General features: G+C 37.9%; 1 protein-coding gene across 1 annotated transcript in view; it reads right to left on the bottom strand.

The window, feature by feature from the left end:
• The window catches only part of hs2st1b (heparan sulfate 2-O-sulfotransferase 1b), a 146,640-nt gene extending 122,494 nt beyond the window's left edge, over positions 1–24,146 (bottom strand). The window contains exon 1 of the mRNA XM_051707510.1: positions 23,716–24,146. Within this exon, the coding sequence (XP_051563470.1) occupies positions 23,716–23,839 (124 nt within the window). The 5' untranslated portion in view covers positions 23,840–24,146. The remainder of the gene's footprint in view (positions 1–23,715) is intronic.
• Between the last annotated feature and the right edge of the window lie 1,233 nt (positions 24,147–25,379).

Genomic DNA, 25,379 nt, shown 5'->3' with positions numbered 1-25,379 from the left:
TTTCAGCTGTGAAAAGGTTTGAAAAGATTGTATTAATGAAATTGTGCAGTAGGAAAACAGACGTGGTGCAAGAATGAGCAAATGATTAGGTTGCAGGTAAAACCACTGGTGTTGTGAAGCAGTGGTCTGGTGTGCAATGACTACATCTAAGCAGACTGGATCGTAAGTCACAGCAGTACATGATTAATGAAAAGCAAGCCTTCTGGGGAAAAATATTAGTGAAAAACGGGGGGAGACAATAAAACATGGCCACATTCATCACACAAGGACAGAAACAAGAAGATATGCTTATATACATGCAAATACTCACACATGTAAATCTATCATCAAACACACGAGGGGAATCCTATCAAGTCATGTGGAAAACAAAACTTCAGACATTAGGAAAATGCATAGGGCTCTTTTAAGAAAAAAAGAAAAAACATCAGCTTAGCTGTACGGGGAAACTAAAGCACCCTAACAAAATTGTAGCTGTACCATGGTCCAGGGATGGTATCAGATGACATTTACCCATTGTGCTGCTTTACAACAGTTAGAAATTAACAAACTCAGCTGAACACAAAGTCTAGTCTGCTAACTGTCCATTTTGTGTCTTTCACAGCTCTTCTGCACTCTAAAGTCACATTTCAGAGAGCATCATCCCACTGTCACTAAAACAATCAATAAGTTATTCTTGTCACATGAACACCAAAAGTGATTTACCATTTTCCATTGCTTTGACATCAGGGCTCACCAATAATGTACCAGCTTAAATGGCACATTACTTTACTACAAACTTTCATGGATCATTTTTCTTATAATCTTGATTTCGTAAATGACTACACTGAAAAAATGTCTTTATGGCTTCACTGCAAAAAGTCTGACACTGCTGATATCGGTTTAGACAGGCTAAGTTTCTTCATTTGGGAGAACTGAAATCAGTTTGAGCTTTGCAAAATCAACAACAGAACATACTGTACAAAATTTTTAAAGCTTAAATGAAAGCAGCTTTTTATCTCAAACATGTAATATAATACACACAATGTGTTTGACGTAAGACCTACAGATCATTTGATTCTCACTGCATTCATCAATGGCATTTTCAACATGAACCTCATTTATCACAAAGTGAAAATGGCATCCATCCAAACTCTACGGATGATAACTGACAGTCAACACACAGAAGATTTATACCATTCTTGCCATTATTGTGCAACAGAATACATTTGTGAATTATAGTCAATCTAACCAAGAAAAAATAAAAATAAAAAGATTCTCACACTATATTAAGTTAATTTCACTAATACAAAAGTACCATGTTTGGGTTTTTTTTGTACCATGGCAATTAAGTATTTTGGATTTGCATGTAAATACTATGGTACATTTTTTATGGTTATTATTCAATTCAATTGTATACTGTATATGAAAGTACCTTTGTATTACCATCTGAAACCATGACTGTACCATGATGGTACTGCCATGCTGTGTTTTTGTAAGGGTTGGGTTGTGAAAAACAAACTCAAGGACATCTTTGGAGTTTACATGCCTGTGCGTGCATTAACATATTGCTAGTTTTCATGGTTTTCAAAATCATTGTTCTTGTTTTTGTATTTCACAAGCAGGACATGCAAGTAGTGACATGCTTTGCTCAATTTTGAAACCATAAGGAGAAACAGGCAGAATGAAAACTCGTTCATAAAGAGGTACCCTCACTAGCAATGGCCCAGGCAAGTTTTTCCTCAGAGCTGCTGTCTTTGTGATAAGACTGAGGGGAAGTCTCTGTGGCACAATAGAATGAAGCCCACAGCAAAATGAGAGGCAGCTGTCAATCATCCATTCCCTTTTTCCCCCTCTACCCCAGTAAACACAGCTTTGCCAAGGAGACCTGCAGATTGAGCACGGAATCCACTACAGAACAAGAGGCATACCAGTGTAAGGATAAAGGGGAGGAGCGGAGAGGGAAGCGAGTTGGAAAATCCATTGAGCTGCTCCCACACTGGCCTCTATGGGTTTGCTGCTTTCAGATTCAGTCTCTGAGTGGCTACAACCCACTCCTTTTAAAAGAGTTTCTATTCATAAAGAGGGGGGGTTGCGGCAGCCACATCTTGGGAGACGAAAAAAATAATAACTTCAGTGGAAAATGGCCTTTTATTCAACATATTCCACCCATGTCAAAACATTCAAAAATGAATACTTAATTCTATAGTGTAGATGTGACATGTCAATCATCATTGAGATTCCTTGATTTTAATTCTTTACAATGTACTTTTGACTTTTGGTATTAAAGAAGTTCACCCAAAATTGAAAACCGTCATTATTTAAACCCCTATGACTTTCTTCCATGGAACACAGCAGGTGAATAAAAAAAAAAAAAAAAATTATAATTATATATATATATATATATTTAAAAAAAAATCTTCACAGGGTTTATTTGACATACAACATGTAAAATGTTACTCAAGTCTGTCAAGATAGAAAAAAGCTAAAAATAAATAAAATAAAAAACACCACCATAAAACCACAGTAAAAGTAATTGACAGGACCAGATATGAGCATGGCGGTATGATTTTGCCAACAGCGAGGAGCGGGTTTTTTGAAAAATCAGGGTGTCATTGTTTTCTTTCGCTCCAAGAGCGCTCCACTAACTCTCCATCACGACCTGTTAACAGCCAATAATGCTGCAAGAATTTACCCTTTTTTCCAAGCAGTTTTAAACACTACTGACATGAAAGATATTATCAGAAAGAATGTGATAAAAAAAATACAATGGTCTTGCATCTAATGGTCAGTAACATATCTGTCTCGCTTACTAAATATTTTGAATAATCATATCATCTTTCTAATCTAATGCATTGCCATCTCAATTGTATTATATGCCGCATTAAATAGATTTGAACTTTTAATGACCTTAAACACCAACTGAACAGGACTCAGTCTTCTGTATCAATACGATCACTTTGAATGATGAACAGACTGAAATTTAAATCCTCATAAACTCTCAAATCAAATTATATAATTAATAAACTCTGTAAATCAAATATGGCAGCTTCAACAACAACCTCAAACCTAGAGCCATATGATTTCACGTATGAAAACACGTATGAAATACAGCCATAAAAACTGAATTATATGTAAATGATTAAATGTCACATAATTTGACAAATTTAGGATAACATTTATGTATGAATGCACAATTAACCAAATAAAAATCATGATATGTCCTATTGTTAAGATTAAACCACAAGGCTTTTTTGTAAGATTTAATTAAATAAATATACAGTCTGCATGTGCTGCGTGCTTCAAAGGGAATGTGTCAGCCACTCCTACACTGAAAACCTCATGAGTATCTAGCACTCTGTATGTGTAATGAATGACAGAAAGCAGAGCGTTTATTAACCTTGAAGCTTGCAGCACATGCAGACTATATATTTATTAGATATCTTTATTAGATTACAGAGTCGAAATTAATGCGTGCAATTAATTTAAAATGTAAATTTTTCTTTAACGCAATTAACGCATTTACCAATATGACTTTAGTTTCTGAGAATGTATTCAGCTCCGTGTGAATTCTAAACACTAGCTGGAAGAGGGCGGAACCTTTGCAATGTGTCAGGGGTCATTACACTGACGCACACCCCACAAAACAAACATAACAGCGACTCCATGTCAATGATCAAGTGATGGAAATTTTTTGTACAAAACAAACCCAGATGGGACTTATAATAAGCTCCATTCACATGACCCGCTGGAGTAAAGCATCAGCATTGCACTTTCATCTTACCGGAAAATTTGGATTAAGTATCATAATACGGACAGTGCCAGTGTTAAAAGCAAAGCAACATGTTATCTGCAAGTGCTTTTCATGTGGAGTTCAAAGCAGCACAAATCATGTAAATGTGGCTTCATGATTGCTGTAGCAAAATGGATAGTAACGTATAATATTGTGGAGGATGAGGGTTTAAGAGATTTAATGCCCATTGCAATGAACCCACACACTATGGGGACTTGTTCTTTTAATTGGTCAACCTCCCACTTACACTTTAAACATTTAAATGCAGTATGCAGCAGTGGCTCCCAAACTGGGTGCCACCACGACTGTCTAGGGGTACTATGGAATCTCTGCTTAATTCAATATTTTAATAGCCACCGATGTTAAAAGTACCAGCAATACCTGCACACTGTTTGACTACATCCGGCTGATTTCAGGTTTTCACATGCACACTGTATTTCTACGTAGAGTGCTCGCATTTTCTAGTGAATGCAGCTGCGCATGTGAACAGTCAAATGCACTTCTTGGTAAAATTGCCCCTCTTGATGAAAAACGAATGTTAGCACAGCCGTTAATGTAATATGACATTGTAAGCAGGCGAGACAAAAATCTGCGCCGTCTTGTCGCAATATTAATGTAACAACCGTTAATGTATTATGTGAGTCTAAGTAGACTGGACAAAAATCGTATATCTCAAATCTGTGCAATTTGTAAATGCAGACTAATAAACCTGCTGCTGTCTGTATAGGTCTATCTTTAATTTGAATCAGACAGCAACATTGACAAGAAAAAGTGTTTGACTTCTCAGTCAAACACTGAGTGCATCAAATCAGTATTAATGTATATTTAAATCACACAGTTATGTTATTTTTTATTTCACAATAGATTATATTTTTAATGTATTTATATAATGATTTTTTGTTTATTTGCTGCTGTTACTGAAAAACCAAAAGCACTGTTGACTCTGTTTTCTATTTTATTACTTTATTTTATTACTGGCTCTTGAATAATTAGGTGGCAATTTGTACTTAAGGACAACATGAAGACTACCTTGTTTTAATTTAATTTGTAATTATTAATATTAACATTAAACTTTTTAAATAGTATTTTCAGTAGCATATTTATGTATTTATTTTTCCATATTTGGGGTGCTGTGGGAAAACACTATAAAGGGGTGCCAAAATTTAAAAAAGATAGGGAACTACTGGTATACAGTAAAAAACATTTATACTGTAGACTGTTTTGTTTGGAAAATGTTAAACAATTGTTACATATGGTTTTCTTTTCTAAGAAGGAAATAAATGCATTTCTACAAGTAGTATAGTAAAATTTCAGCACTTTCAAAATCTGTGATTATGAGAAATCATGTGATTAAATATTTTAATCGAAACTTTAGCCAGTGCTTGACATTTTTGTGTGCAACGTGGGCATGCTATTGAGGAGGCTGAAAAGGCAGATACTACCTCCACACACATAACATGTGACAGATGAACCAAGTACTTCTCATGCTAAAATTCATGAGCAAATGACCACAATGCTTAGACAGAACAAATATCAACTCCAACTGCACCTCTTACTTTAAATCAAGGCAACGATAAGATTAAGCTTCTGGATCTCTTCCAACACCCTGCAGCTTAACAGCAGTTAAAACTGCTTGCAACAGTTGGAAATTTCTCCAAGGATGTAAGTGTTCCAGATGACAACAATCTAAAAAAAAACATAAACGGGGTACAAGCCAAGGTGAACTTCCATCTATAATAGAGAAGCATGTGAACTCCTGCAGAATTAGGGCATGAAAAACCAATATGCCTGTATACAGCATCTGGACAAGAAAATTACTGGTTGACAGTCTGTCTGGGCAGTGATAAATTCAGATTTATAAAATAAGCTGCATATACAGAGCCTGTCTCACTGGGTTTATCAGAAATAATGTATCATTTAGTTTTCAAAAGAAAAGGAATGCTCAATTTATTGGTGACCATATTGGTTACGGCCAAATTATTATTATTTTTTTAATTATCTGCATCTACCTCAAATATTGGAAGCAGAGAATACCAGGCCTTTTTTTTTTTTTTTTTTTTTTCAATTCCAAATAAATATTTTTTTCTATGCCAGCTTTCAAAAGTACAGTTATCAAATTTACACTGATCTTACATGTACAAAATAATGTTTTACTGTGTAATTACTCACAGCATGAATAAAATCTAGGCGACTGCTTTGGTGAGAACGTTTTTTTTTTTTTTTTTTTTTTTAAAGAGCACCTTTTATGGTTTTTCAAATATTACCTTTCATGTAGTGTGTTATATAGCTGTTTGTGAATGTAAAAAAGTCTGCAAAGTTTCAAAAATCAAAGTGCATGACAAATGGAGTTATTGACTCCCAAAAGAAAGAACCGATTCTGAACACCTGAAATGAGTTTTTAGTAATTCCAGACTTACTTCCTGTAGTAACCTACGTAATTTGGTAACAGAAAACCCGCCTCTGGTCTTCACTGGCTGCTCGCGAACAGCTTTGTCCCGCCCTCAAGCGGTAGACCAATCACAACAGACTAGGACATCTGACCAATCAGAGCAGAGTAGGCTCTCTGAAAGGAGGAGTTAGAATGAATCCTTTAGAACAGATCATTGAACGAGTCGTTTTTGACAATGGGAAAAAAAGGTAATGCTGCAATTTAAATTATGAACAAATTCAAATGTTTTTTGATCTTAGATGCATGTAAATCTATTGTATGAGACTTTGAAACTAAATTAGGCACGTTTAAAAACCATAATAGGTGCTCTTTAAATCATGCAAAACAGTATAGATTTAAAATTTCAGCCCATTATATTGGTTATAAAGTCATTTTTTGAATGGCACTTCTCACAATACATACAGTATTGTTTCAAAGCAATGTTATTGGCCATAACACAAAAATAATTACTGTATCGGCCAAAATATATCAATTTAACAAAAATGTGCAAAATAATCTTTTGTATGGGGAGTGATTTATTTGAGCATTATGTTAAGATATGCCTTTTTGTAATTTTTAATGAGCAGCAAATAAGACCACAGATAGTGCCATTAACATCTAGGTATGAATCATTAACAGCTACGTTGAATTAACAAGCTAATGTTAAATTGTTAACTGTGGCTAGGCTTTGTATGCCAGAGCTGCATACAAGACACTGAAGATCATACTAGACAAACATGTAGCGGTTTGCTGAATTTTTCAAAAGCAGAAAGTAGGTCAATATGTCTATTATCAATAACAAAATAAAATCTGCTCAGTCTATGCCTCTACAAAAATACTCACTGGTTATCAAACTCTCATTCCATCATTAACAAATTATTTTGTGTGATGAGTTCCAGATAAAGACAAAAAAAAAAAAAAGGCAACAGAAAACATTTTTCCTAAATTGCAATTTTAATCTGACCTTTTTTGTTAGAAGAACGCAAAAAGATATGTTAGCCTTAGTTATATTCACTCTCATTATCTGAATAAAAGATGCATTAAAAAATGACTAAGGCTAACATTCTGCCAAACATCTCCTTTTGTGTTTCACTGAAGAAAGGCAACTGGTTTGGAACAACAAAAGGGTGAGACAACGATTACAAATGTTCATTTTGGCAGCATTGGTAGTGAGAATATCATAATAATTTTTAATATGATTGCATGGAAAAATCACTTCATTTAGGTCATGTCACATCCACTGCTCTTTTGAAGCCCTTGACTTTTTGTATTTGGGTCAAGTGGGTCATTGCACTTGCAGTTGGTAAAGAAAAAACTGTGAAACTAACATGACAAAGAGACATCCTGTCTCTTATAGGCAGGATGTCAGGTTTGAATGTCAGTGATATCAGGTTTAGGTAGGCCTTTAGAGAAATGTAATTGCTTGTGTGCAATTGAACAAAGTGTGGGCAACTTCTAAACCAATTTAGCAGTTCCCATGGCAATAGAGTGCCAGCAGGTTGCAGGATAATCTCTGGCAAATGGAATTGACCCCTATATGTATTTTTTTATTTTTTTTTATTTTTTCTGATTGATGCCTGAAAGCAATTTGTGAAAAGCTGAATTTAACTGATTTCTTGCACATTGGAACACACACACAGATAGATAGATCATGAAGATTGCTGTAGAAATCCTGCTATCACTGATAATCGGAAATTGTTAAGAGTAACTTCATTTCGAATAACTTATTTCAATTTTAGGTTTAGTGTTACAGATATTGTAACAGTCTGAAAAATGATAATTTTTGAGTGAACTACTCCTTTGTAATTTGGCTTTTCATTAGGAAATCTATAAATGTTTTTACTTAATTGTTTATATATATACATATATATATATATATATAAATTCATTTAAATTGTTTTAATTAAAAAATGTTTTTTTAAAAAATCCAAATGTTGTGTCACTTCCCATTAAATCCCACAGGCACTGTTTTGCCAGCAAGTGTCTATTTACATGACAGAAAAGCAAAGCAGACAAAAAAGTATTGCATTGTCATCAGCTAGACCTGTTCTGCATCTAGTCAAACAACATGAAGTCCACTTTGAAATTCTCAGAGCATGGCATGAATACAAGGCAAACGGATAAGAGGTGCTGCGGTAATGACAAACAGAATAAATCACTCCATTTAAAAGTCATCAGAGCAAGGTCTCCTATTTAGAGAGCTCTGCTATCAGCCACTCAGCCCTGGGCGTACGGGTAACAAATTTGTCCCTCAGTCCTGCAAGGCATGGGAAAGGATCACCTGCTAACAAGGACACCCAATCTATACATCTGTAAACAGTTAGGCATGAACACTGCAGACACAGACCTCTCTCAATTTTTTATAACACATTTGCTGAGATATTTGAAAAAGACTGTTTATTATAATCTGTTATAATAAAGTGCTTTGAAGGTACACTTAAGTGATTTTGTTGCTAATAACTAAACTTTTAAACAGAAAGAAATGAATAGTATTAGAAAACGAATACAGCTCTGCGCATGTGACAAGCATGAGGAAGTGCAATCAAGCTTCAAATCTGCAGATGGCAAGATTTATAGCGAAAAACGAGTTACATTTGGGTCTGTTCTCACACCAAACCGATCGTAACGCTTTAGAAGACACGGGTTAAAACAATGAAGTTTTGTGGATTACCTTTATGCTGCATTTTTTTTCCTTATTTGAGCTTGGAAGTGCTGGACCCCATAGACTTGCATTGTTAGGATATACAGTGCCCTAACTATTGGGACAGTGAGATACTTGTCATAATTTTGGCACAGTATATCACCGCAATAAATTTGAAATTAAGCAATCAATGTGATTGAAGAGCAGACTGATTTACATCCAAATGGGGTGAACGGTTTAGGAATTACAGCACGTTTTATAGACAGACTCCGTCATTTTCAGGCGCTGAAAAGTAATGGGACAAACTAACAATCCTAAATAAAATGAATATTCTTAATACTTGGTTGAAAATCCTTTGCAGTGAATGATTGTCTGAAGTCTGGAACCCATAGACATCACCAAATTCTGGGTTTCCTTCCTAGTGATGCATTGTCAGGCCGTTACTGCAGTCTTAAGTTCCTGCTTGTAAGTGGGTCTTTCTGTTTTCAGTTTTGTCTTCAAGTGAACTGCATGTTCAATTGGTTTGAGGTCAGGTGACTGACTTTGCCATTGAAGAATATTCTACTTCATTGCCTTGAAAAGCTTTCTGGTTGCTTTCATAGTATGTTTTGGGTCACAGTCCATCAGTAATGTATAGCGCAATCCTTTCAGTTTTGCAGCATGTGGCTGAAACTTAGCAGATGGTATGGCCCTGAACACTTCAGCATTCATCCTGCTGCTTTGTCAGCAGTCATAACAACAAACAAAAAAACTAGTGACCAGGGTTTCCATAAGCCAAAATATCCTACTGTCCGACAAATTCAAACATTGTCAGATGCAATGTCCAGTGAAAAAATTAGCATGATGCATCAGCAACCCCTTTTATTGAATCCACAAGTGTACAGTGTGATGCCATGCATTGATAATTGCGCTTCGCTGCCACAGAGGTTTAAACTTTCCCGAACCTTGTGGAGTCCTTATCCATGACTATCCCACATACTAACATAAGCCTGCATTATTCCCATCTTGCGTACCCACAGTGAAGCTTCTCACTTCAGATTTGCATTATAACCTTGTGTTGCTGTCTTCTGGAGAGAAGGACACCAGGCTAATGTGAATCTCAGGTTGCAGAGAAACACTGGACATATTTGACTTCACTTTGGCAGCAATGTGCTTTTGTGCTATGGATAAATAGGATGTAAATAGTTTAGGCCAAGAAAATTAGCGAAGGTAATTAGCCAAGATAAATTGTATGACATAACCAAACGATTTGTTATTTTAATATTTATTTATAAATGAAAAGGTATGTGGCAAATTGCTGTTTAGTTTAGTTTTGCCCCATTGTTGAATGTTTTTTTTTATTTTATTTTTTAATTATTATTATTATTATTTTTTATTATTATTATTATTAGACACTAATTTCATGATGCAGGGCTCCAGACTAAAAAAATGAGGTAGGAGCTATTGGCTCCTAAACTGAAACATTAAGGAGCCAAATGGCAGTTTTTAGTTGCCAAATCACAGAGTTGCTCGATTTAGATTGCTGTTCAGAAACTAGATAGAAAGCTGAAGAAAAGGAAGACAGCTGATAGCCCATTAATTGGGAGGGTTTTTTCTCCCCAATTTGGAATGCCCAATTCCCAATGCGCTCTAAGTCCTCGTGGTGGCATAGTGACTCGCCTCAATCCGGGTGGCAGAGGACGAATCTCAGTTGAGACCGTCAATCCACGCACCTTATCATGTGGCTTGTTGAGCGTGCTAACGCTGAGACATAGCGCATGTGGAGGCTTCACGCTCTTCTCCACGGCATCCATGCACAACTCACCATGCACCCCACCGAGAGCGAGAACCACTTTATAGCGATCATAAGGAGGTTAACCCCATGTGACTCTACCATCCCTAGCAACCAGGCCAATTTTGTTGCTTAGGAAACCTGGCTGGAGTCACTCAGCACGCCCTGGATTCAAACTCGCGACACCAGGGGTGGTAGTCAGCTTCTTTACTTGCTGAGCTACCCAGGCCCCCAATAATCAGAGGTTTAATAAACAGAATATATTGTTGAGAAGATCAGTTTGCATTCCCTTTTGTCTCAAATGTTCACACCCTTTTCATAATTTATACAAATATAAGAGATAAAAGATTGTTTTATTTAGTACTTCCCTTCAGAATCTACATCACAGATAATTATATAAAGTATAGTACGCATATAGTAGTGTGTTGTCTTCTCGAGCATCAATGAATGTTTGCACCTTGTGTAATAGTTATGTACATGTCCCTCAATTGTCCTAAGTGTCAAAAGCTTGATCTCATAATATATATATATATATATATATATATATATATATATATATATATATATTTTTTTTTATATCATATAAATATATATAATAAAAAAATAAATACAATTATATTGCCTTAGTCTTTCTTTACGGATACCGAATGGCCAGGGCATAGAGACAACAAGAGTGCAAACTGAAAGAAATTCCAGATGCAGTTTATTGTGCTACTCCAATCCCAATCAATAATTAACAGAAGAAGAAAAAAGTGGTACACAATACAGGACTTTTAATTATATAGAAGCCTGAAATACACTTGGGACTCTTATTTTGAAATGTCTCCACTCTCAGATGCGAGGACACTGATGGCTGATTCGCTAAGAAAGTGAATCTGATTCAAATTTCTAACCTGAGCTCCTGAGTTCAAACCCTCAGTTCTTTTCGGGTGGTTCAGGACTCTCTCGTGCTGGGTTTGTTGTTGCATGCAGTGCAGCGAGCTCATCAGAAACAGAACAGGTGAAAAGCATTGCGAGACAAACTGGTGCATGCTCTAAAGATGTATTCAATAACTCACAAGATGATATCTAATGAAACCGCATATGAACGACTAGATTTTAAATTATTGTCGCAATAAATTATTTTTGGTCGCATTTGTGACCATTTTAGTCGCAGTCTGGAGCCCTGTGAAGGCCTTTTTTATTTTTATGAAAAAGCAGTTATAATGAACAAACATTTATAGTTCAGTTGACTTGAATGTGTCATAAATTAGCCTGTATTGCATTATTACGCATAGTCCATCGCATTTACATTGCAAAACACATCGGCCGGCATCATAATTTCTTAGTGGAAACTCTACTAGTGACCCAGTTCCATTGCATGCCCATGCAATAACACTGAATCCACCATGTTCCACAGGTGATGTGGTATGCTTCGTTCAGGGGCTGCTCCTTCCCTTTTCAACACACTTCTCTTCCCCTGATTCTGGTATGATGCTGATTCTCATCTTAGTTTTATCAGTCCAAAGAAAAGTGTTCCAGAACTTGGCAGGCTTTTTTTTCTGACAGTCTAATCTGGCCTTCCTATTCTTGAGGCTTACCAGTGGTTTGCACCTTCTGGTTAACCCCCTGTATTTCCTTTCATGAAATCTTCTCTTGATTGCAGACTTTGACAATGATACACCCACCTACTGTAGAGTGTTCTTGACTTGGCTTGATGTTGTGAAGTGGTTTTTCTTCACCAAGGAAAGAATTTTGTGATCCTCCACCACAGTTGTCTTCCGTCGCTGTCCAGGCCTTTCGGTGTTGCTGAGCTCACCAGTGTGTTCTTTCATTTTAAGAATATACTAAATTGTTAATTTGGCCACTCCAAAGATTTCTGCTCTCTCTCTGATGTATTTGTTTTGTTTTTGTTTGTTTTTTTCAGCCCAATGATGGCCAGCTTTACCTGCATTGACACCTCTTTGGACATCATAATGACAGTTTAGAGCAAAGGCTTCCAAATGCAAATTCCACATTTGGAATCAGCTCCAGAACTTTCAACTGCTTATTTTTTAATGAAATAAACTTGGAACAGTTTGGCCATAAAACAGCTTCTCAGTCGATTGTCCAATTACATTTGAGCATGGAATGAAATAGGGGTCTGTGTATCAATCATGGTGTATATCCTAATCCGTTCACCCAATTTGGATGTAAATAACTTCAAATAAAGCCGACAGTCTGCACTTCAATCACATATTCATTGCTTCATTTCAAATGCATTGAGGTGGAGTACAGAGCCAAAATTATGAAAAGTATCTCACTGTCTCAGTACTTATGGAGGGCACTGTATTTACATAATTTCTCCATCAAAATACAGCGCATCCGGAAAGTATTCACAGCGCTTCATTTTTTCAACATTTTATGTTACAGCCTTATTCCAAAATGGATTAAATTCATTATTTTCCTCAAAATTTTACAAACAATACCCCATAATGACAACGTGAAAGACGTTTGTTTGAAATCTTTGAAAAATGTATAAAAAAATCAAAATAAAAATCACATGTACATAATTATTCACAGCCTTTGCTCAATAATTTGTTGAAGCACCTTTGGCACCAATTACAGCCTCAAGTCTTTTTGAGTATGATGCTACAAGCTTGGCACACCTATTTTTGGGCAGTTTCTCCCATTCTTCTTTGCAGGACCTCTCAAGCTCCATCAGGTTAGATGGGGAGCGTCGGTGCACAGCCATTTTCAGATCTCTCCAGAGATGTTCAATCGGGTTCAAGTCTAGGCTCTGGCTGGGCCACTCAAGGACATTCACAGAGTTGTCCCGGAGCCACTCCTTTGTTATCTTGGCCGTGTGCTTAGGGTCGTTGTCCTGTTGGAAGATGAACCTTTGCCCCAGTCTGAGGTCCAGAGTGCTCTGGAGCAGGTTTTCATCAAGGATGTCTTTGTACATTGCTGCATTCATCTTTCCCTCGATCCTGACTACTCTCCCAGTTCCTCCCACTGAAAAACATCCCCACAGCATGATGCTGCCACCACCATGCTTCACTGTAGGGATGGTATTGGCCAGGTGATGAGCGGTGCCTGGTTTCCTCTAGACATGACGCTTGCCATTCAGGCCAAAGAGTTCAATCTTTGTTTCATCAGACCAGAGAATTTTGTTTCTCATGGTCTGAGAGTCCTTCTGGTACCTTTTGGCAAACTCCAGGCAGGCTGTCATGTGCCTTTTACTGAGTGGCTTCCGTCTGGCCACTCTACCATACAGGCCTGATTGGTGGAGTGCTGCAGAGATGGTTGTTCTTCTGGAAGGTTCTCCTCTTTCAGAGAAACGCTGGAGCTCTGTCAGAGTGACCATTGGGTTTTTGGTCACCTCCCTGACTAAGGCCCTTCTCCCCCAATCGCTCAGTTTGGCCGGGCGGCCAGCTCTAGGAAGAGTCCTGGTAGTTCCAAACTTCTTCCATTTACGGATGATGGAGGCCACTGTGCTCATTGGGGCCTTCAATGCTGCAGAAATTTTTCTGTACCCTTCCCCAGATCTGTGCCTCGATACAATCCTGTCTCGGAGGTCTACAGAAAATTCCTTGGATTTCATGGCTTGGTTTGTGCTCTGACATGCACTGTTAACTGTGGGACCTTATATAGACAGGTGTGTGCCTTTCCCAATCAACTGAATTTACCACAGGTGGACTCCAATCAAGTTGTAGAAACATCTCAAGGATGATCAGTGGAAACAGGATGCACCCGAGCTCAATTTTGAGTGTTATGGCAAAGGCTGTGAATACTTATGTACATGTGATTTTTTTTTTTCCATTTTTTATTTTTAATAAATTTGCAAAGATTTCAAACAAACTTCTTTCACGTTGTCATTATGAGGTATTGTTTGTAGAATTTTAAGGAAAATAATGAATTTAATCAATTTTGGAATAAGGCTGTAACATAAAATGTGGAAAAAATGAAGCGCTGTGAATAATTTCCGGATGCACTGTATCTGTTTGTGTTCCACAGAAGAAAAAGTCATAAGAGTTTAAGATGGCATAAGGGTGAGTAAATGGTAAAAGAATTATAATTTTTGGGTGAATTACTTCTTTCACAAAGATGTGTTATCTATTTGTTGTCTTTGTATAGGCCTGTTATTTCGCGGCACCCAGTTTAATTCTTTCACAATTCAATTCAGATTTCAAATGTACTTTTGCCATGGTGCTGTAGATTCAGGACACACCTGTATAGGCCACATAGAAGTGGAACTCTAGAGAGATGAGAGATGTACAGTTGTGCTCAAATGTTTGCATACCCTTGGAGAATTGGTAATATATGTACCATTTTTAAAGAAAACATGAGTGAGCAGGCAAAACACATTTCTTTTATTTCTTATGGGATTCATATTCAACTGTAGGTTATAACAGAATGGCACAATAATAAAACAAAACATGGCAACAAAGAAAAAAAATGAAATGACCCCTGTTCTAAAGTCTGCATACCCTTAGTTCTTAATACTGTGTATTGCCCCCTTTAGCATCAATGACAGCATGCAGTCTTTTGTAATAGTTGTCTATGAGGCCCCAATTTCTTGCAGGTGGTATAGCTGCCCATTCGTCTTGGCAAATGCCTCCAGGTCATGCAAAGTCTTTGGTCATCTTGCATGAACCGCATGCTTGAGATCTCCCCAGAGTGGCTCGATGATAAAGTTAGGAGACTGTGATGGCCACTCCAGAACCTTCACCTTTTTCTGCTGTAACCACTGGAGGGTCAACTTGGCCTTGTGTTTAGGGTCATTGTCATGCTGATAAGTCCAAGAGCGTCCCATGCTGAGCTTTTGTGCAGAAGAATGCAAATTGTCTGCCAGTATTTTCTGATAACATGCTGCATTCATCTTGCCATCAATTTTCACAAGATTCCCCGTGCCTTTAGAGCTCACACACCCCCAAAACTTCAGTGAGCCACCACCATGCTTCACAGTGGGGATGGTATTATTTTCACTATAGGCCTTGTTGACCCCTCTCCAAACACAGCACTTATGGTTGTGACTATAAAGCTCTATTTTGGTCTCGTCACCCCAAATTACAGAGTACCAGAAGCTGCGAGGCGTGTCAAGGTATATTGTAATCGGGCTTTTTTGTGGCACTGGCACAGTAAAGGCTTCTTTCTGGCAACTCGACCATGCAGCTCATTTTTGTTCAAGTATCGTCGTATTGTGCTCCTTGAAACAACCACACCGTCTTTTTCCAGAGCAGCCTGTATTTCTCCTGAGGTTACCTGTGGGGTTTTCTTTGTATCCCGAACAATTCTTCTGGCAGTTGTGGCTGAAATCTTTCTTGGTCTACCTGACCTTGGCTTGGTATCAAGAGATCCCCGAATTTTCCACTTCTTAATAAGTGATTGAACAGTACTGTCTGGTATTTTCAAGGCTTTGGATATCTTTTTATATAATTTTCCATCTTTATAAAGTTCCATTACCTTGTTACACAGATCTTTTGACAGTTATTTTCTGCTCCCCATGGTTCAGTATCTAGCCTGCTCAGTGCATCCACGTGAGAGCTAACAAACTCATTGACTATTTATACACAGACACTAATTGCAATTTTAAAAAAAGACAGGTGTGGGAAATTAAACTTTAATTGCCATTTAAACCTGTGTGTGTCACCTTGTGTGTCTGTAACAAGGCCAAACATTCAAGAGTGTGTAAACTTTTGATCAAGGCCATTTGGGTGATTTCTGTTATCATTATGATTTAAAAGGGAGCCAAACAACTATGTGATAATAAATGGCTTCATATGATCACTATCCTTAAATAAAATACATGTTTTTTTGCATGATCAGTCAATTTCTGCCAGGGTATGCAAACTTTTGAGCAAAACTGTAACAGGTATTTAAGTGTCTCTCTTCACCATGCAGCTGGTAGATTACACAAAGCATTTTTGCTTTTTCTGCCTTTCTTGTCAAATGTGCTTCATTATGACTAATAAGGGAGCGCCACGATACGAAAGGTGGCAAAATAGATTGCTCCAACGTCACACGCTTGCAATGTTGACAACTTTGATGATTAGCCTATAAACAGAAACGATAGTTTTATCACGTCACGTGCTTATGGAGACATGGTATTATGCCATTTGCATGTCAAATTAACAGGTTTAAAAGGTTCATCTGTAGCATCTTAAGTTCAGTATCTATGCAAAAAAGCACTTGCACTGTGCGCTCACAACGCGCTGCTGACAGCTGCACGAAAGAGAAAGAGGTACAGAATGACATGATAGAGCTGATTTACTCGTGCAGCTTCTCGAATTACAGTTTGATACAAAAACAAGATTATTGATTTAATTTTAACTGAATGGATTGGTTTACTAATTCTCAGCTACATTTAAGAGAGAATAGAAGTGTGCTGGAATCCCCCGCATTATCAATGTGGAACTTGCGGGAATGATTACAATAGTGCGCAATACCCACAGTCCCGTGTCAAATTTCGGTCCCTTACTAATATAATTTCCACTGATATGTTCTATATTTTAATATAGAAAACAAAAATTACACACTTCACTTTTAATGAGATTGGAGCAAAGCTTCAGCTACAGGCTGAGTCCTTAATGTATAAGTCAATATCCTTTCACACAAAAAAAAAACATGCCTCATTTCATGCTTATAAAAATAGTCTCTTTCTCAATATTTTGGTAGGCCACGTGTCTGCAGTGCATTATTTCATGACTCACAAATGCATTTCTAACAATCCAATGAGGCAAACTACTTGTACAGCATGTCGGAGTGATTATGTTGTATATCATTTGCATTAAATTGATAAAATACAGTCATTCATCTTTTTACCAATAGAATGACATTAAGATAATTCTACTATGTGCAAAATGGGCTTATTAAAGCAGGGCTATCTCGTCACTCTGCATATACGCTTCTGCTTATTTCTCTTTAGGAGCTGCACAGCTGGTAGATGAATGAGAAAAAACTGATGCTAATCCACAGCACAAGAACAAACCAATAAGAGGTCTGTTGGCAGCAGCTGAACACCAGATTTATAGCTTGACAGTGATGCTTGTAACTTAGTGGAGTGGGGGGCTGAGGGTTTTTACTATCTTCTAATGAACCATGTCATGTGGGACAACCTAATAAGAATAGTGTACTGTCTATAAATTTAAAGCTTGCACAGGGCAAATCAGATTTCACTCCTCAGTCCTGGCATCCTAAGCCTCAACAGAAGTCCATCACAGGGCAAGAACGGCTGCATTTCTTTCAATGTAATTAACTTTCCACTTGATAGACTTACGATTAATATTTCCTCATCCATAATGCAAAAACTTTGCTTAATGCTAAATATGGCAGCATAATTAGAACTGGTAACAGACAGTGGCATGTTTATTAATTCATTGATTTTTAAGGGGGCGTGTGTGTTGATGTCACTATACGTAAATGCTGCCTGTCGTCAGGTTCTGTTTTTGCTCTTTTGAGATTTCCAAAATATATCTGTGAGGGCTGTCCATTTAACGCATCAATTTAGTGTGATTAATTAAAAAAAAATAACATGATAAAAAATTTAAGCAATTAATCATGCCCCCGGAATGTATTACAGGATAGGCCTATTCCTACCATTGGAGCAATTCAAGCTTAAAGCATCACCTTCATGTTTTTACGAGTTCCAATCAGCAGGGGAAAGGAAGCACAACCTCAGCTGTTCAGGCAACAAACCACACTTTAGTAGAAGCAGACAGCACAAGACTGCTATTTGTAATGCGCAACTCATGTCCCAGGCATAATAAACACGAAGTGTATTTACTGTACAGAGAATGGTGACTTAATCCGCAAGTGGTGAGCCAAGTGTGAGAGATACGGGCACATTGCCCGAGACACACTCACTAGCTGGGTTTCCATTTAAATGTTAGCTGGGTTTCCATCAAACGCTTACATCAACTATATCATGCGCTTTATCTTGAGGGAGCCGCCTTGTCATGGAGTAGCTAAATGACCTCCTTGCTTCAGGGAGAGTTTTATTTGTAGGACTTGAGCAATGGTACCTCGTTTTATTAAATGTTGCCCGGAGATGCCACAGAACAAGTGTAATATCTGATATAATGAGGGCTGAAATGAGTGCAATACCCATATGCCACCAGCCTCCACACAGCTGGGACCGCCCACGCTCAAAACTGTTCTGGCGGATTGTGAGAACCAATTTTAAAGACCAGCTGTGGGTTAAAAACTTCCAAATGTCAAGAGCCATGTTTGAAGAATTGTGCGCAATTCTTATATTCAACTACGCTTCTTATTAAAAATCTGGTGAAATACCGTTCTCGATGCATGTTATAAGCTAAACTACCTTTTTTGCATCTACATCCGAGATGTTGTTTGTGTGTTGCGCTAACATATGCTCTGAGAGCTGAAAACATTAGCGCATCATGATAACCCCATGGGTGCTATATGAGTGTGTCAACAGCGTGCATTCACTGAAACGGGCTGTGCATGCTGACTATATATTTAGTTATAAAATGCATCCTTTTGCGATTCACAAAGCTATTGTTTGTCTTCAAGAGAATTTGAAAATGCATGAGTCATATGGACTACTTTAATGGTGCTTTTATTGCTCTTATGTAATTTTTAGAGCTTGACAGCAAGAACCATTACTAATAGACAGCTTTGGATTTGGAATCGGGCTTATCAGACCTACACCTGATCCGGTTAAAAACCACCGGTATTGGATCGCTGCATCCCTATTTATGGTGCAACTCAACCTAGGAGTGCCATAAAGTCACCCAACAGCAATGTGAAAGACTGGTAGAGAGCATGCCAAGACGCATGAAAGCGGTGATGGAAAATCAAGGTTATTCCACCAAATATTGATTTCTGAACTCTTCCTAAGTTAAAACATTAGTTTTGTGCTGTTTAAAAAATGAATATGAACGTGTTTTCTTTGCATTATTTGAGGTCTGAAAACACCTTTTTTGTTATTTTGACCAGTTGTCCTTTTCTGCAAATAAACGCTCTAAATGACAACATTTTTATTTGGCATTTGGGAGAAATGTTGTCAGTACTTTATAGAATAAAACAAAAATTTTCATTTTACTCAAACACATAACTATAAATAGTAAATCCAGAGAAACTGATAATTTTGCAGTGGTCTCTTAATTTTTTCCAAAGCTGTATATCCTGGCGATGATATAAAGTGTCAATCAACATTCAAACATTAAATATGTTTCTCATCTGACACGCGCATCTGTATTTCAAGTTAATGTGGTGCGCGCTATTTCTGGAGCACAAAAGTGCGCGTAGACCCAGTAGGCTTCGAGATATTTGTGCTCCACAGACAGGAGAGGGCAGAGCGGGATCACTCGCGCTACTCAATTTTTGACCCAGTAAAAACCATAATGGATGAAGACATCTCCACAGAACAGAACGACTCCCAAACAAGGCATGAAAATGAAGAGAATTCATTCGTTATTAAAACAGGTGCAACATCTGTGGTGTGGGTTCACAAAAGCCATCACAGAGCAGAAAAATGTAATGTGCAAACTGTGTCAAAAGACGATAATCACTCGTAGTCGTAATACAAGCAATCTGTTTTAGCACCTCAATTTTTTGCAAGAAGTGTTTATATTTAAGTATTTTCTGATTTTTTTTTAACTTATGTATTATTTGCTTTGTGAAAATCTAAATAAAATAATAATATTGGTTAACAACATATCGGATTGAAATGTGGCATAATGTGAAATTTTTCGTAAGGCTGATTTTTAAAAACAAGTTGAGTGTTTTTTTGTTGTTGTTTTATTTTACTTTTTTTTCTTTGACTATAGGCCTATTTGTCTGGTTACAAATTATATAAGTAGTATGTGATGAGGAGGGCACAGCCGGTGCTGAATCAACTGATCAGCGGGAGAGTGAGATAAATGGGAGCCGGAGACGCCAGTTCGAGAGAGAGAGAGAGAGACGAACGTGACCGCGTTGCATGTGTGTCTGTGTTTGTTTTATGTTGTTTTAAGTTTGAGTTTTTACATTAAATTTACGTTTACTGTTCAACCGCTTTCCGTTTCCTCATTGCCTATCCTTATACTGTTACAGTGGTGCCGAAACCCAGGAGGGAGGAGGGATGCGCTGTTGCGGAGTCCTCGCCGCTGCCATCTGCCAGGGTAGCAGCTACGGCCATCTCTCTCTTGAACTGGCGTCTCTGGCTCCCCTTTATCTCGTTCTCCCGCTGATCAGCTGATCAGCTGATTCAGCGCCGGCCGTGCACCATCACAGCCTGGCCACGCCCTCCTTGTCACAAAGTACATTTCATTTATAAAGAATTTAATTCACTGACTGGTTTTTACAGGCATTACAATATGGTTATTTAATATATTAAATTACTATATTGTGATATATATATATATTATATATATACACACACACACATATACATACAACAGTTAGTTCCAGTCCTCGAATCTGATTGGACGAGAGACATTCCATGAGCACTGATAGTCTGACAACATCAGCACTCGGACGCTTCACTGTGTGTATCACTTCGCTTGTGTTCGTGCCGTTCTAAACTAAAGTGTATGAGCAGTGCAGATTTGTTAAGCGCTACGGTTTGTCTTTTTTTTTTTTTACATGTATCTTTACATTACATAAGTTAGCCAGCAGGTGGTGGCAAAAGATCATTTTTATGTGTAAGTTAGGTGACGTGAAGTGAATCCACGTCAGCCAGTGTTTACATAAAGCACTATATGATCTCTTCTATTACTACTACTAAAGCTAGGAAATAGCTTTAATTGAACAACTTCAGCATTATGGCTCATCACAGCTGTGATGAGCCAACACAGACTGATTAATTACACAAACTGAAGGCAATTACCTCTTATCGGACTTTCCACATTGGAGTGGACACACTGTTTAAAATGGAGGACATTGCGGTTTCTATAGTGATCGACTCTTGCGCACCGGCTACCGCGAAATAGATAGAATTACCCCCGCTTGGACGGCTATTTTTCCACTGAGGAAGCTGATCTTCAGAAAGCTGACAGCATCTCTGCTTGGGTGTGGCAACAGGTGATCGCACACGCTCCGTGTCTCTCTCTCTCTCTCTCTCTCTCTCTCACACACACACACACACACACATCCATCCATCCATCCTTGTTTATCCAATAACTTGGCAGAAACAGCATAAGCTGTGATACTATTTCTGAAGTGACATTTTTGAATTACTAACGAAGGCTTGGACGCATCATTTGGTTTGAACCAGCAATGGCAGATTCTGATCTGTCGCGTAAGAATGTAGTTCCATGCACAAATGCGTTTTGTGACTGCACTCAGTTTTTCCTCATTTTTTAAAATTTACTTGTTCATTGAACTGTTGAATATAAACAATATCACACTCGCAATCGTGCTATATGGCCCTAAATCAGCACTTAAAACGAATCACAGCAGTGCTGATGTAGGGCCATATCGCACTCTTGCTCGTGTGATACTGCTTAAATATCGTTATCATGATATAAAATTTCTCATATCGTGATATAAGATTTTGGTCATATAGCCCACTCCTACAACTCATTAGTGTCATTAGTTCGGGAAATGGAAAACACTGAGCGCACTGTGTGTTTCGCACTGTAGATTTGAAAGAACCAGCTCATTAGTATTGTTCATTCAGGAATCCGAAAACAATGGGCATGCTCTGTGTTTCATCCTGCAGATTTAAAAGAACCGGCTAATAAGAGTCATTCGTTCGGCAATTGGACAACACTGGGCGAGCTGTGTGTTTCGTGCCGTAGATTCAAAAGAGCCAGTTCATAAGAGTCCTTTGTTCAGGAATTGGAAAACACTGGGCACGTTGTGTTTCAAGCTGTAGACTCAAAAGAAACCAGCCCGTCTGGCACAAACAATCATGGCACGGTCCAAATCACTAAGATCACATTTTTCCCCATTGATGGTTGATGTGAACATTAACTGAGGCTCCTGACCCATATCTGTATGATTTTATGCACTGCACTGCTGCCACACGGTTGGCTGATTAGATAATTGCATGGATGATTGTTGGTGCCAGACGTGCTGGTTTGAGTATTTCTGTAACTGCTGATCTCCTAGGATTCTCACACGCAACAGTCTCTAGAATTTACTCAGAATGGTGCCAAAAAAAAAAAACATCCAGTGAGGTGCAGTTCTGTGGATGGAAATGCCTTGTTGATGAGAGAGGTAAACAGAGAATGGCCAGAATGGTTCGAACTGACAAAGTCTATCCTTACTCAGATAACCACCCTGTACAACTGTGTTAAGAAGAACAGCATCTCAGAATGCAATTCTGAGATGCGGGTTGGCCCTGTTTTTGCAGCAGGAGGGGGACCTACACAATATCAGCCACTTGGTTTTAATGTTGTGGCTGATCAGTGTATACTTGTTTTAACAACTATACAAAATATGAATTCACTTGCATTCTGCTGTGCTTTTTATTCAGTGGTCAAAACACAAATATTACAAATGTTTCAACCCAGGTACCAGTCACATATACATTTGTTTTGCAGACTTGATGCATAGTCTGACACGGTTGAGGGACATGTGACAGCAAAGCATCTAGGACTGCACATTCAGCTGTTCAAAGACTCTGTCTGGAGTCAGTATTAAGAAAAGTCAGTCTTTAGGAAGCTAGTGTTCACGAACATAAGACAAGACAAGAAAGGACAAGACAAAGGCTCCTTGAGCATAAATTAACCGTGTTTGCTTCTTTTGAACAAATCTACCAATAAGCTATGTACCTGTCTTACAAATTGAGTATATAAGCATAAATGTGTATAAGCTGATTATAAACAAAGGCAGCTTGGTGAGTAAAATCGGATCAGTTGCAACATGCCCTGTGCTGGCATTCATTATCTGAATCATTGAGAGAATTAGATTGATATATTTTGTCATTACTGATCGTGCAAGGCAAATGCTCTCTCTGTAAATCAGGCCGAAAAGTCTTGGAGTTGTGTTTTTTATATATTGTAGTGTGCAAGGAGAAACAGCAGCAGGCTGTGTTATAACCTGGTGAGCAGGATACCTAGACAGCATTTTTGCCATCATAGGCGCATTCCAATCGATGCCCAAAAACTGAACTAAAATCGAACAAGCCTATGATTGCCCAAAGTGATGTCTCGATAGGCAGCTCACTAGGTTTTGAGATACAGCTGCAGTCTTACCCAGCTTTGCCCGAGACTCGTCCAGCTTCTGAATCTGGTTCTCAATAAAAAGCATCGCCACTCCAAACGCCAGAACAGCCAGGAGCTGGAACTTGGGTGGCATCATGATCCTCAGGAGCCCCATCAAAGTATCGGATGCTTATCTACATGTCATGCTGTGAAATGTGAATAAGAAGCGTGGATCAGTCCGTTACAGGAGCAGCAATATCGACTCCAGACAGACGATCTTGGTTATGCGCTGACTAAAAACACTGCAAAGTTAGAGATGTTGTAGCCGAATGCATCAGTGCAAACGCGGTCTTTTCAGTCGCTTATCCCGCATCTGTTTGCAGACGGTGGTATTTTGCCAAAAGTCGGGACTGTTGACTGTTTGTTTAAGTTGTTGTACGTCTGAGCAGCTCCGATCGTCCAGTGCTTTTCTGCGTCACTCAACACAGTGGTTATATTCCTCCGCGAGGCGAGTGGAACGGGACAATAGGTAGTGCGCCATCTATCGCGTTGGAGATTGACAGAAACCATTAGGTTTAACGATTTTTTAATTTATTTATTCTCAAAGAGGTATGACCATTTCCGTGTCCATTTGCACTTACACGTCAATATACAAATATGCAAAGTATATCAACTCACAAAAGTATTTAAAAAAGGTTAACAGTTATGAGATAATCACATAAGAAACGTAAAAGCTTTACATATGTCCTACATGTAAGGAAGGACCATGTGTTGTTATTTTTCAGACCTTCCAGGAGATTACCAAGGAACGTCATTATTAGGACTAATATAAGTTAACCATTAGAAATAGTGGCATTCAAAGAATGCACACCTTTTCCAAAAGAGTAACTTGGTCTTTCATATTATCTGGCAAAGGTGTTGTTTGCAACGCACATGCATATTGGCATATTTGCGGCTTCAAGGAAAATAAATCACTGATGTGAGAATAACTGGTTGCATCTCATTAAAATGTAAGCAACTCTTAACAGAAATATTAAAGGAATGTTTCACCCAAAAATGAAAATTCTAAATTTTTTTACTCACCCTCATGCCATCCCAGATGTGTATGACTTTCTTTCTTATGCTGAACACAAACAAAGATTTTTAGAACACACTATCTCAGCTCTGTAGGTCCATACAAAGCAAGTGAATTGTGGCCAGATCTTTGAAGGTCCAAAAAGCATATGAAGGCAGCATAAAAGCAATCCATGTGACTCCAGTGGTTTAATCCATGTCTTCAGAAGTGATAAGTGTTGGTGAGAAAAAGATCAAATTTAAGTCCTTTTTTCCTATACATTTTCCTCCCTGCCCAGTAGGAGACGATATGCACGAAGAAGCCAAATAATCAAAAACAAAGTGGAAGTGAATATTTATAGCAGAAAAGGAATTATATTGATCTATTTCTTATCCACGCTTAGGGGTGGGCGATGACCAAACTCATATCTCGATATGAGAAATTTTATATCACGATAACGATATATATTGCGATATAGTAATTTTTTTCTGGAAAACCAATACAAATCGGTTAAAAATCAGCATAATATAAATGTTAAATATATTTATAAACACTTCTTGCAAAAAATAAAAAAAGATGGAATTAATGCGGAGCGCATCTTCTGGCTTTCATAATATTCTTTAGCGTGCTTAATTTTAAAGTGTTAAAACAGATTGTTCGT

Source organism: Myxocyprinus asiaticus, chromosome 9 (assembly GCF_019703515.2).
Source record: "Myxocyprinus asiaticus isolate MX2 ecotype Aquarium Trade chromosome 9, UBuf_Myxa_2, whole genome shotgun sequence".
NCBI classification, from domain to species: Eukaryota; Metazoa; Chordata; class Actinopteri; order Cypriniformes; family Catostomidae; genus Myxocyprinus; species Myxocyprinus asiaticus.
This window is presented reverse-complemented; position numbering and strand designations above follow the sequence as displayed.